At 45.3% G+C, this 13,791-nt stretch overlaps 1 protein-coding gene across 1 annotated transcript in view; it reads right to left on the bottom strand.

Moving 5' to 3' along the window:
• LOC120932966 (low molecular weight neuronal intermediate filament-like) overlaps positions 1 to 13,791 on the bottom strand; it is a 29,550-nt gene that overhangs the window by 15,449 nt on the left and 310 nt on the right. Inside the window, exon 1 of the mRNA XM_040345866.1 lies at positions 13,283 to 13,791. This exon is cut by the window's right edge and continues 310 nt beyond it. Within this exon, the coding sequence (XP_040201800.1) occupies positions 13,283 to 13,791 (509 nt within the window). The remainder of the gene's footprint in view (positions 1 to 13,282) is intronic.

Raw genomic sequence — 13,791 nt, 5'->3', positions numbered from 1 at the left:
CAAAGCAGCCTGGTCTTGTCCCTGGAATCAATACCAATCCATAAAGCCTTTAAGAGCATCCGAGGAACCAATCGATCGTTGAGTGGAGAAAAGGTTCTCATACCAATTACATCTTATTTTAGAAACAAAAGAAGGCTTAAATTATTGTGTTTTTAATTTTTTTATTTATTTTTTATCCGAATGAAGATGAACAATCTTAATCAGAGATGTTGGTCAAATCACTTTCTGGATGTGAGTTAACATACAAACTGGCTATCAATATGTCAACATGAAAGAATCTATAAGGTCAATACACGGTTAAAATGTAATTGAATTTATATTAGTTTTTAAAGAAATGGGTTGGTTTGCTTACAGGACATAAATGGTGGGTGCCCAGCCTTGCATGTCTAATTCGGGGGGGGGGGGGGGGGGGACACTTGAGCACAGGTCTGTCTCAGGTGAAATTGATAGCAATTAGCCAGGAAAAAAACATCTCAGAAAGCCAATGTCTGATGAACGTCCCCCAACGTAGCCCCATCTGACCAAAAACTGTCCAGATTTTGCGTCCTCTTATATCTGTAGGTGCCATTGCACTGCCCATACACTTGGTGGGGTGATAATTCATATGGTGATGATTCAACCACTCTCAGGATAAGCAGCCTACAATGTGCTCCTTATATAAATGACTCTTCCAGCCGGACACATGTATGGCAATAGAGAGGGGAAGGCAGAACCAGACCATCCACAAATTAACATATGCCTCGTTTCCACTGAGCGGATCGGTTCGGTACGCTATTTTGGGTGTTTCCATTATGAAAGTGTGCCATGAAACCGAACCGTACCGGACCATTCTGGGTCCTGCTTCAGATGTGGGGCCATAGAAAATGGAACGGTTCCATTAGGGCGGAGATGCAATACATTCCACTGATTGGTGGACGTGCTAGGCATTTTTTCTAAATCCTGTATCCCCGACTGACCGATTTGCAGTGGAAACGCTCACGAGAATAGACCGGTCCGTTCTAAACCGTTCCAAATCTACTGACCCGAACAGTTCCGTTCAGTGGAAACAAGGCATTAGACAGATGCCTGGTAGATGCCCAGGGGGCCCAACTACAAACATTTGGCTCCTGCAGTAAACCAGGGGGATGGCACAATTGATCAAAGCTGTACACATAGGCCATCCCAGTACAGACAATGCCAATTCAGCAGCTTATCCATGCCTGTTGCAATTATTATAAGTGCATACAGAAGATATGAATGGGTGTTGGCCAAAGCTGCTACTTTGACTAGGTCCACATTTGGCCTAATCCATATTAGGGGGAGCAATGGCTATCTAACCCACACAACTGCTTGTTCCTCCTAACACCAGCAAAGCGACCCACCTGCAGGCATCCACCACCGTCCCCTGATCCCAGAAGGGGAAATTTTCATCTCAAGTCAATTACTGTTGGCACTATATACTGTATTTATTGGCATATAACACCCTGCAAATCGGTTGCAGATAGTGTGTGCGTGTTATACGCCGATACTGCAATTTGGTCTGCCTCGGAGAAAACGGGGAGGGGGGTGGGACGAGCGCCGTCAGATTACATACATGTTTACTTAGCGGCCTCTGTAATAGGAAGTCCCGTCTCCTGGGCCGGCATTGGACCAGTGTTCTGTCTATCATAAAAGCCGGTCCAGGAGGTGGGACTTTGTATTAAAGAGGCCGCTGAGTAAACAGGCGATTCTCGCTGTATGTAATGTGATGGCGCTCATCCCACTCCCCTCCCTGAGATGGGCATTGATCAGGCTGCATTCATGGCAATAGGGAGGCTGCAGATGGGCATTAATCAAGCTGCATCAGTGGCGGCTGGTGAAGTTTTATGATGGGGGGGCGCAATACCCCGCCCTTCCACATTTGGTCCCTCCCACTTCTCATAAGCCACACCCCTTATAGAATCCACCACTCCGTCCCCTGTATTCCACTCAATGTCAGGAGTATACAGCTCAGTGTCACAGCACAGAGTATATAGCCCCAGCATCACAAATCATGGTATATAGCGCAGCCTTACAGATCGGTGCAAACAAACTAAAATATGACACTGTTAGTAATGAAGTACTCGAAATGGGCAGGAGATTACCAGAGACTGCGGACATACTGCACAGGATTACCAGAGACTGCGGACATACTGCACAGGATTACCAGAGACTGCGGACATACTGCACAGGATTACCAGAGACTGCGGACATACTGCACAGGATTACCAGAGACTGCGGACATACTGCACAGGATTACCAGAGACTGCGGACATACTGCACAGGATTACCAGAGACTGCGGACATACTGCACAGGATTACCAGAGACTGCGGACATACTGCACATGATTACCAGAGACTGCGGACATACTGCACAAGATTACCAGAGACTGCGGACATACTGCACAAGAGTACCAGAGACTGCGGACATACTGCAGAAGATTACCAGAGACTGCGGACATACTGCGGACATACTGCAGGAGATTACCAGAGACTGCAGACATACTGCAGGAGATTACCAGAGACTGCGGACATACTGCAAAAGATTACCAGAGACTGCGGACATACAGCAGGAGATTACCAGAGACTGCGGACATACTGCAGGAGATTACCAGAGACTGCGGACATACTGCAGGAGATTACCAGAGACTGCGGACATACTGCACAGGATTACCAGAGACTGCGGACATACTGCACAAGATTACCAGAGACTGCAGACATACTGCAGGAGATTACCAGAGACTGCGGACATACTGCAGGAGATTACCAGAGACTGCGAACATACTGCAAAAGATTACCACTGCGGACATACTACACAAGATTACCAGAGACTGCGGACATACTACACAAGATTACCAGAGACTGCAGACATACTGCACAAGATTACCAGAGACTGCGGACATACTGCAGGAGATTACCAGAGACTGCGGACATACTGCACAAGATTACCAGAGACTGCAGGAATTACTTGTCCTGCGACTTGGGACTTAAATGTTGCATGACAAGTCGTACCCCATGATTTCCAATGAGAACCGTTCATATCTGTGCGACTTCAAAGTAGTCCCTGCATTACTTTGGTCCCACTTTGATGCAACTTGAGGTCCATAGACCTCCAGAATACACAGGCATTGCTTTAAGTCACATCAGAATTGCAGTAGAATTGTGCAACTTTCAGACTGCATTAGCCTGAAAGTCGCAAGATTCTGCCACAATTTTTTGGTGCGATTTTGCAGCGACTTGAAGCAATGCCTATGTATTCTGGAGGTCTATGGACCTCAAGTCACATCAAAGTGGGACAAAAGTAATGCAGGAACTACTTCAAAGTTGCACAGATATGAACAGTTCTCATTGGAAATCATCGGGTCCAACTTATCCTGCAACTTTCCAGTCCCAAGTCGCAGGACAATTTGCAAGCGGGGGGTGGGGTGGTGTTGACGGCCGATATTTTCCCTGCACATTAAGTATAAAAAAAGTTTTTTTTTTAATAACTGGGGGGGGGGTGGTCTGGTGGGGTAGTGTTACCGCCCGCTATTTGTGCTGTAATGAATTTTTACATAGAAAAGAAATGTTGTTAATAAATGGGTAAATGAATTATAAAAAAAAAGATTTTTTTAATAACCGTTATTGGAAAAATCTTTTTTTTATAATTCATTTACCCATTTATTAAAGCGGTAGTTCACCCTGACCCACATGATGTTACCATCGAGACAGGCATTGTAGCGCGAGCTACAGTATGCCTGTCCCGATTTTTTTAACCCCGTACTCACCTCGTAGTCGTCCATCGTAGATTCCGGCTCCCGCGGGGAATGGGCGTGCCTATGGAGAGGGAGGATGATTGACGGCCGGCCCTGGCACGTCACTCTCCCCGAAGACAGCCGGAGTAGGTCTCGGCTCTTCACGGCGCGTGCGCACAGGCTATGCGCACGCGTCGTGAAGACCAAGCCTATTTCGGCTATTTCCGGAGAAGCGTGACGCGCCAGAGCCGGCCGTCAATCATCCTCCGTCTCCAGAGGCACGCCCATTCCCCGGTATCTTCGATGGACGACTACAAGGTGAGTATGGGGGGAAAAAATTCGGGACAGGCATACTGTAGCTCGCGCTACAGTGCCTGATTTAAAGGTAAAAGAAAAAATTTTTTTTTTTTTCCTGTCGATAGGGTGAACCCCCGCTTTAACAACATTTATTTTCTATGTAAAAATTCATTACAGCACAAGTAACACTACAGCGGGCGGTAACACTACCCCACCAGACCACCCCCCCCTCCCCCCCAGTTATTAAAAAAAAAACTTTTTTTATACTTAATGCTAAATTGAATCAAATATAAAAAATAAATTGTTAATAAGCTTAATATATTTAACTAATATTAAATAAAAAAAAACATTGATTGGGGGGGGGGGGGTTGTTGCCTGGCATTGTATATAAAAAAGAAATTGGATTAAGCAGGGGGGGTGGAGGGTGGATGCCAGCCGCCGAATATTAGATAAAAAAAATGACGAATATTAAATGCAATAAAAAGCCTTTGAATAAGCGGGGGGGGCCGCCGAATAATCAATTGAAAAAAAAACTTTGAATAAGCGGGGGGGGGGGGGGGGAGGGGGGGCCGGCCGCCGAATACGAACATACTTTGTGGAAATCGCGGGAGGGGTTGGATGCAGCTGTGAAGCGGCCGCCGAAGTAGAGACAGGCAAGCTTACCTCGTCCACGGTCGGGCGCACTGAGCTCGAGCTGCCCCGACGTCACTTCCTGTTTTTCAAGTGACGTCGGAACGAGCACAGAGACGGGCGGGTGCACACAGACAGTGTATGCACCCGCCCGGCCATAACTATACACTCCATCGCGCCGGAAGCAAATGGCGCGATGGAGAGCGCCACAAAGGCATATTTTTTGTGCCAATGTAGCGCCGCGTCTGCAATCCCGTGATTGCACAGACGTGGCGCTACTCCTACAGGACTGTTCCCGGCGTCCGGCGCGCGGACATAGAGCCCATAAGGCCCTTTTTTGGGAAAAAAAAAATTCTTAAAGGGACAGATTTAAAAAAAAAATATTTTTTTTTTTTTTTTTTTTACTGACTGTGGGATGGGGGGCGGCGCCCGGGCGCCCCTATGGACGGGCCGCCACTGAGCTGCATTGATGTGCAATGGTGAGGCTACAGATGGGCATTGATCAAGCTGCATTAATGGGCAATGGTGAAGCTGCAGATGGGCATTGATCAAGCTGCATTGATGTGCAATGGTGAGGCTACAGATGGGCATTGATCAAGCTGCATTAATGGGTAATTGTGAAGCTGCAGATGGGCATTGATCAGGCTGCATTGATGGGGACTGACCCTTATTTTGCTTCAAAGTTCTTTATTTAAAATTTACGTTTTTTTCTTGAAGCTTCCCTCTTAAAATGAAGGTGCGTGTTATACGCCTGTGCGTGTTATATGCCGATAAATACGGTAAAGCCTGTATAACAATAATAATATTATTAGTGGAACAAGTGTAATAACTGGATAGAACTGACTGATGTCTACACACTAGTTAAACAAATGTTTTACAACTGGGACACTATTTCCTGCACTCAAATTAGACCTACAATTGAATTTTTGTTTTTTTATTGTTTTTCTAATGAACATTTCTAGCTTTAGGCAGCTGTGCCATGGTCTGCTTTGACTGGCACATTGTAGATTTCCTATGGGAGCCCTTTAGTGTCTTTGATATGTAAAGCCACCCATATTCATTACGTTCTACTTACATTCCAACATATATGATGTTTTCTCTAAAGTAGATTTAAATTCCCAACTTTTTTTCATTATGGAAAGAGTAAGGAATGGTTAAAGTAGCCAGAGGATTTTCTGCCATGTATGTCCCATTGGAGAGATTTACCCTCATTTGCTGAGCTGTAGACACAAGAGGAAATCTATCCAAAGCAAGGGGAAAATCGCTTCTTAGATTTATTATCTAATCCTATTTTAGTGACAGCTCAAAAATGTAGATCTTCACAACAGTATGATGCAGATACAAATTCAGACCGCAAACTGAGAGGGGTTCTAACCCTTCTTCACGCTAACTGAAATTAAAACAAAAAAGTTTTGACTTTCCATACACAATAAATTCTTGTTTGACTGGACTTCATTCATAACATTTCCCTGCACATGTGAAAATATCAGCATCTAATGTCTGATTTTTGTCCTATCACTATCAATACAACCCATTTTAAATGACTGATCAATACACATTCATATCTACAGTAGACTCCTAACTTGCAGGACCAGAAGGGGCGGGGTCATGTGACGGGTGGCCCGCCTCACCTATATAAGAGCTGTCACTGGCTACTTGTTATGGTAAACCTACTTCATTACTCATAGTAACACATTCCATACAGGCATTTCCTCCTGGTGTCATGGCCAGGACTGGTAATCTTTGATCACTATGGGGTTATTTTTTATTCTATGCTTGAAAGGATTTACTGCAAGGTAAGTGAATGCAAGTAGTATCGCAACAAATACATAATTGGATTCTATACCATAGATGGTTGTCTATGAAGTTAAATCTATCCAGTGCCATGTTATCACCATCCCCAAAAAATAGAAGGCATTCCTGGTTTCTGGCATCTAAGCTACCATCTAAGTCTGAACACTGTGTAATAGGTTTCCTTTGGGGGCAAATAAAACCAACATACATGCAGGCTTTTACACCAGAATTTTAAGACCAGCAGACATGGTTCAAGATATAAAATTCTAAATCTAATTTTCATTAAAGAATAAGTGTAGTTTTAACTTATTTCTGAGTTTAACTGGAAAAATATTAATAGCAATATAGCTGCTGCAACATAAAATAACCAGACTTATGGAGCCCTTAATGACCACACAACAGCTCCCAAACCTATGAAGCCTGGAGCCCTAAATAACCCCATAGAAGCGCTCAGACCTATAAAGCCTGTAGCCCTCAATGGTCCCATAGAAGCGCTCAGACCTATGAAGCCAGGAGCCCTTAATGATCCCATAGAAGCGCTCAGACCTATGAAGACTGAAGCCCTAAATAACCCCATAGAAATGCTCAGACCTATAAAGCCTACAGCCCTCAATGATCCCATAAAAGCGCCCAGACCTATGAAGCCAGGAGCCCTAAATAACCCCATAGAAGCGCTCAGGCCTATGAAGCCAGGAGCCCTAAATAACCCCATAGAAGCGCTCAGACCTATAAAGCCTGCAGCCCTCAATGATCCCATAGAAGCGCTCAGACCTATAAAGCCTGGAGCCCTCAATGATCCCATAGAAGCACTCAGGCCTATGAAGCCTGGAGCCCTCAATGATCCCATAGAAGTGCTCAGACCTATGAAGCCTGGAGCCCTAAATAACCCCATAGAAGTGCTCAGACCTATAAAGCCTGCAGCCCTCAATGATCCCATAGAAGCGCTCAGGCCTATGAAGCCTGGAGCCCTCAATGAACCCATAGAAGCGCTCAGACCTATAAAGCCTGGAGCCCTCAATGATCCCATAGAAGCGCTCAGACCTATGAAGCCTGGAGCCCTCAATGATCCCATAGAAACGCTCAGACCTATAAAGCCTGGAGCCCTCAATGATCCCATAGAAGCGCTCAGACCTATGAAGCCTGGAGCCCTCAATGAACCCATAGAAGCGCTCAGACCTATAAAGCCTGGAGCCCTCAATGATCCCATAGAAGCGCTCAGGCCTATGAAGCCTGGAGCCCTCAATGAACCCATAGAAGCGCTCAGACCTATAAAGCCTGGAGCCCTCAATGATCCCATAGAAGCGCTCAGACCTATGAAGCCTGGAGCCCTCAATGATCCCATAGAAGCGCTCAGACCTATGAAGCCTGGAGCCCTCAATGGTCCCATAGAAGCGCTTTAGACCTATAAAGCCTGCAGCCCTTAATGATCCCATAGAAGTGCTCAGACCTATGAAGCCTGCAGCCCTCAATGATCCCATAGAAGCGCCCAGACCTATGAAGCCTGGAGCCCTCAATGATCCCATAAAAGCGCCCAGACCTATGAAGCCTGGAGCCCTCAATGATCCCATAAAAGCGCCCAGACCTATGAAGCCTGGAGCCCTCAATGATCCTATAGAAGCGCTCAGACCTATAAAGCCTGCAGCCCTCAATGATCCCATAGAAGCGCTCAGACCTATAAAGCCTGCAGCCCTCAATGATCCCATAGAAGCGCTCAGACCTATAAAGCCTGGAGCCCTCAATGATCCCATAGAAGCGCTCAGACCTATAAAGCCTGGAGCCTTCAATGATCCCATAGAAGCGCTCAGACCTATGAAGCCTGGAGCCCTCAATGATCCCATAGAAGCGCTCAGACCTATAAAGCCTGCAGCCCTCAATGATCCCATAGAAGCGCTCAGACCTATAAAGCCTGCAGCCCTCAATGATCCCATAGAAGCGCTCAGACCTATGAAGCCTGCAGCCCTCAATGATCCCGTAGAAGCGCTCAGACCTATAAAGCCTGCAGCCCTCAATGATCCCATAGAAGCGATCAGACCTATGAAGCCTGGAGCCCTCAATGATCCCATAGAAGCGCTCAGACCTATAAAGCCTGGAGCCTTCAATGATCCCATAGAAGCGCTCAGACCTATGAAGCCTGGAGCCCTCAATGAACCCATAGAAGCCCTCAGACCTATAAAGCCTGCAGCCCTCAATGATCCCATAGAAGCACTCAGACCTATAAAGCCTGGAGCCCTCAATGATCCCATAGAAGCGCTCAGACCTATAAAGCCTGGAGCCCTCAATGATCCCATAGACCATATCTTTGGCATATTCCCCCAAGGATCTAACATCTACGGTGCATTGAATGATAATTACTTAGCACCTGCGATTCTATCCAACTCAGATATCTTCTCTCCTGAAGATTGTCTCAATGTATGTATGCTACAAAATTACATCCTTTGGTGCATAGAATATTGTGACAGTTTATCCCCTTTTTTTTACAGCACACATTTAATTAAGGTTCAAATGTTGGATCACCAAGATATCCAAATATGGGTACTGAATGCTCACAAGTACTGCAAACAGGGTTGGAACAAGGGGTGGCAGGAGGAGGATCTTTCCTGGGTACTGTGGTATCATGTGAGGATGAGGGGGGGGGGGGGGTGCTGCATTGTTCTAGGAGGAAACATTTGGGAAGAGGGGTGCTAAGAATGGCGATTTAGGGGGATTTGTCTTGGGAGTGAAAGAAGATTTGTGGTAAGAGGGGGGAATTTGTGCCTAAAAGGAGGGGGGGGGTGTACTCAGAGGGGAAATTATATGGGTAGAGGATTTATGTTAAGAGGCATTTGTGCTGGGGGGATTTGTAGGAGGAGGGGGATTTCAGCAGGGGGCAGATTTGTACTGGGAGGAGGGGGGATATTTCCTTAGGGGGTAAGCATGCAGTGCTTATTTCTTTGTGGGGGGATATTTGCTGACATGCAAAGCTCATCGGGGGGGGGGGGGGGGGTTGGTGCATTTTGCCAGATCACTTTGTCCCGGCACTGACTGCAAATGCCTGTTTTCAAGCTTAAGTGCTGCTCTAGCTGATTTCTAGAGCTTCCTCCATCAATCACATTGATGCTCTGGTCAATGTCTTCCAAGGGCTATATTTACATAATCAACAGCATCTGATAGGTCTGCATCTACAACTATTTCATTGATCGCATAGATATAGCAGCCCCGATAGCCATCTGACCACACTTCTATTTGGTGCTTATTGGCTGACAGATGTCCGGTAGTTGGGAGGGGAAAGCAATAGGGATTTTGTCTATCCCTGGTAATAATGCCATTATAATAAATTCAAATGAAGACCCCCTGCCCACTTGTGTGCAACTATGAAACTATCCAACTACTCCTTTATCCCACCTTTACTGAGAGAAATTTCTAGAAGGAATACTGCCAGTGATTACTTAGCAGTATTTTTCTTGCTCCCTGTCCAATAGTCCAATCGATGGAAACGCTGCAATCAGCCTCTCCCAATGGGCTACTGTCAGCTTTATCCTGCAATGGAATTCAATAAAATCTCACAAACCTGAGCCAACTTTAACTGCATTTAGTATGGTTAGTAGATCTCACCAAGGCAATGCAAAACCAACCTACTGCGACAAGGAGGTGATGGGGAAATATGCAGTATACCAATAATCAGTAAATGTTTTAACACTTTGATATGCAACTAATTCTACTTCCGTCAACGAAAAGTTCACATTTTCTACCATATTTAATAGCCGTACACATGTACAATCTGCTCCAGGGTTTCTGCAGAGATATTATATAACTGTAGGGGTGGTGCCAATGTGTCTCTAGAAGACGTCACCTTACGTGGCTGTTTTAGAGTGCCACTCCCCACTAATGTTCAGCATATGCGGGGAACCCTTTTTAAGGCTGTTGTAGAAGAAAATGACATGCAGCATCAAAGGACCATTACCTCTCTGGGTTCTTGAACATATATATGGACCAGTATCTTTTTCTAAAGAGATGATCTGAACCATGTGAATGAAAGCTGAATGTTGTTAGCACCTCTGGCCAATGTTATAGCTTGCCTCAAACCCTGTTACTGTCACTTTTTTGTCACTGGACAACTTGGTCTACTTGTACATTTGCAGAAAAATATACATAAAGATGTTAATTAATTAAAAAAAAAAAATGTATATGCTTATTTTTATCATTAAATGTATTAACCACATGCAGTTTGTATACAATACGCTAATGCTAGCGGACATATTTCGCAATAAAAACCGACATGTCATTCTATATTTATTCAATTGTGTATTTCAGTTTATTATACAGTAAGTTCAGTAGAACCTTCTTAAAAGGGAAGAAGGCATCTGCATTTGGGTCTATTCCTCATTTTTGGGTAGTGGGTGAAGCATGCAAATGCTTATTTGCTCCTGGGACAAATGGAACACCCGCTGGTCTACAGTACAAATACAGACTAATATTCAACTGTGATTTATTACAAACTGAATAGAAATGTTGAACATTGTTGGTGCAATGCAGGGGCGGACTGACAACTCATGGGGCCCCCGGGCAATAGAAGATTATGGGGCCCCAGGCTTACAGATGGCCACCAAGCCAGGAGGCATTACAGAGGCGGGGCAGCTAAAATCTCAGGATTTTCACATCAAAAGCATGTCGGTTTTGGACATATCAGGGATAGATGTAAAAAAAAACACAGATTTTTACATACTGTCCCTGGTTTTAATGAGCCTGGCAACCCTGATGGGGCTCCCTAGTGGCATGGGGCCCTCGGGCAGTGCCCGAGTGCCTCAATGGTCAGTCCGCCCATGGTGCAATGTATGGAAACCATGGCTTCTATGGAGAAAGTGTTTTTGACCAATGGGGCTTTTTTTCTCTCTTTTAGCCCAACTCAGCATAACCTGTTTCGTTTTACCATGTCTGGTCTGCATACAGATATAAGTATAGATTAATTGTTAGCCTCTTTGGTAAAATACACATCATAGAGTTAATAGTAGTACCATCATCCAAAACTTGATTAGATAGAGATAGGGCTCAGGGTACCCCAAGAACCAAAAGACCCCAAAAGAAATGGAAAGGGCAAAAGGACTATTCCGGTACAATATATATATATATATATATATATATATATATATATATATATATATATATATATATATATAAATAAATGTAGATATAAATATAGAGTATTAGCTACTTTTTTTAATATCTGCCTATCTTTTCTATCCCACTCCACCTAATAAACTGTACTTTTTCCCGATCTGCCCATTCCATTATCTTTTATCATTATCATCATCTCATTATCTTCTGTGTCACTTGCCCCTCCCTTTTTAGATTGTAAGCTCTCACAAGCTGATTCTTTTGCATCAAATTTTATTGTAACCATTCTGTCTCCTTTTATTTTGTAAAGCACTGCACAAAATGTTGGCGCTATAAAAATCCTGTATAAAAAATTCAGGGGGACCTTACTGCTGAATCTGTGTATGTTACTTTCACTGTCTTTGGTGCAACACCAGACTCACCACTGCACATACAATAATTCTGTCCATTTTAAATATTAATAATAATACAAAAATACGTATTTAAAGCCGAAGTCTGGAAAATCTGCAAAGATGTTATATAACATATGAGGGTGTCCCTAGAAGACATGTTCAACGTATGTAGGTAACCCCTTCAAGACTGTAGGTACAAATAATATGCAGCATAAAGACCAACTCCAGGGATTGTAAATATTATCCCTAGCAGTGGGATGCAATGCAAGAGTTAACTACTTGTTTGGTCTAGGGGAAAGTAAAATCATTTTATTTACCCAATCATCCACTCCCTGGTAAACGGTGCCCCCATATTCCAGCAGTGCACTGTATTTTGGCGTGGACCCTGCATCAGTCTTGATGACATCAGGACCCTAGACCACAGGGGCATGGAGGAAAAGATGCTGTGGGGACGTATCTATCATTATGGAGGATCTGGTTGGTAAATCTTATTTTCCATGTCCCATAGACCTAAAGGCGCAATCAACCCTTGCAGTATAGAGGTGCAGCCCCACTGCAGAATTTTATTGGAGTTCAACTTTAAATAGTCCAGATAATATTAATGTAACATGTAGAAAATTAAAGGTTTAAAGCAGAAGCATAACTAAGGGTCACCATACACCTCATAAAATGAATATGACTGTAAAATCTCCATACAATCAACTTTATATTTACCAAACTATGTCCTCTGAGGACAAACCCAAACAATCCAATCAAGCTGTATCCAATCAATCAGGCTCTTGCACCACATAAGTATTGGTAGATATAAAAGAGATTGTACAATTAGAATGCAACCTGTGTGTTGAGCTTAAACCACTTGAATCACTCAGGAGTGCCCTCATATGGACCTTCATCACACAGATGCTCATGTTCCCCCCTCCTCCCATCCCTGCAGGAGCCACCGCCCTTCCTGGCACCTCCTGTCCTTCCTCAAGGACCCACCTGCCCCTCCCCAAGGACCCCTACCCTTCCCAAAGGACCCACCTGCCCTTCCTCAAGGCTGCCCTTCCTCAAGGACCCATCTGCTCTTCCTCAACGACCACCTGCCCTTCCTCAAGGACCCACCTGCCCTTCCCAAAGGACCCACCTGCCCTTCCTCAAGGCTGCCCTTCCCCAAGGACCACCTGCCCTTCCCAAAGGACCCACCTGCCCTTCCTCAAGGCTGCCCTTCCCCAAGGACCACCCGCCCTTCCCAAAGGACCCACCTGCCCTTCCTCAAGGCTGCCCTTCCCCAAGGACCACCTGCCCTTCCTCAAGGACCCCCCTGCCCTTCCCCAAGGACCCCCCTGCCCTTCCCCAAGGACCCACCTGCGCCTCTGTCACAGCACTCTGAAGCTCGGACACTTCTTCTTCATGGACCTTCCTCAGGAAAGCCAACTCATCCAGAAGGGACTCCACTTTCTTCTCCAGCTGCAGGCGGTCCAGGGTGGCTTGGTCCACATCCTTCCTGAAGTCCTTCATGACCTCCTCGGCTTCTTGCCTCTTGGTTGTCTCATGGGCCAGCTTCTCCTGCAGCTGATGGGCAAGGTTCTCCAGCTGCTGGCAGTCTAGCTGAGCCTGGTCCTTCTCATTGAGTTGTTCCTCCAGCCTGGACCTCAGCTCCCTGATCTCCTGCTCGAAGATCTGGCTGAGCCTGGACGGTTCTGACTGCTTCTGCCTCAGCAAGGTCACCTCGGTCTCCAGCAACTTGTTCTGCTGCTCCAGGTGGTGGACCTTCTCGATGTAGGTGACAAAGCGGTCATTGAGACCCTGCAGCTGCTCCTTCTCATTAGTCCTGACGATCTTCAGCTCGTTGCTGACGGCGGTGGATTGGGACA

This window comes from Rana temporaria, chromosome 3, assembly GCF_905171775.1.
Source record: "Rana temporaria chromosome 3, aRanTem1.1, whole genome shotgun sequence".
Lineage (NCBI taxonomy): Eukaryota > Metazoa > Chordata > Amphibia > Anura > Ranidae > Rana > Rana temporaria.
The sequence above is the reverse complement of the archived record's forward strand: the minus strand, read 5'-3'. Positions and strand labels throughout refer to the sequence as shown.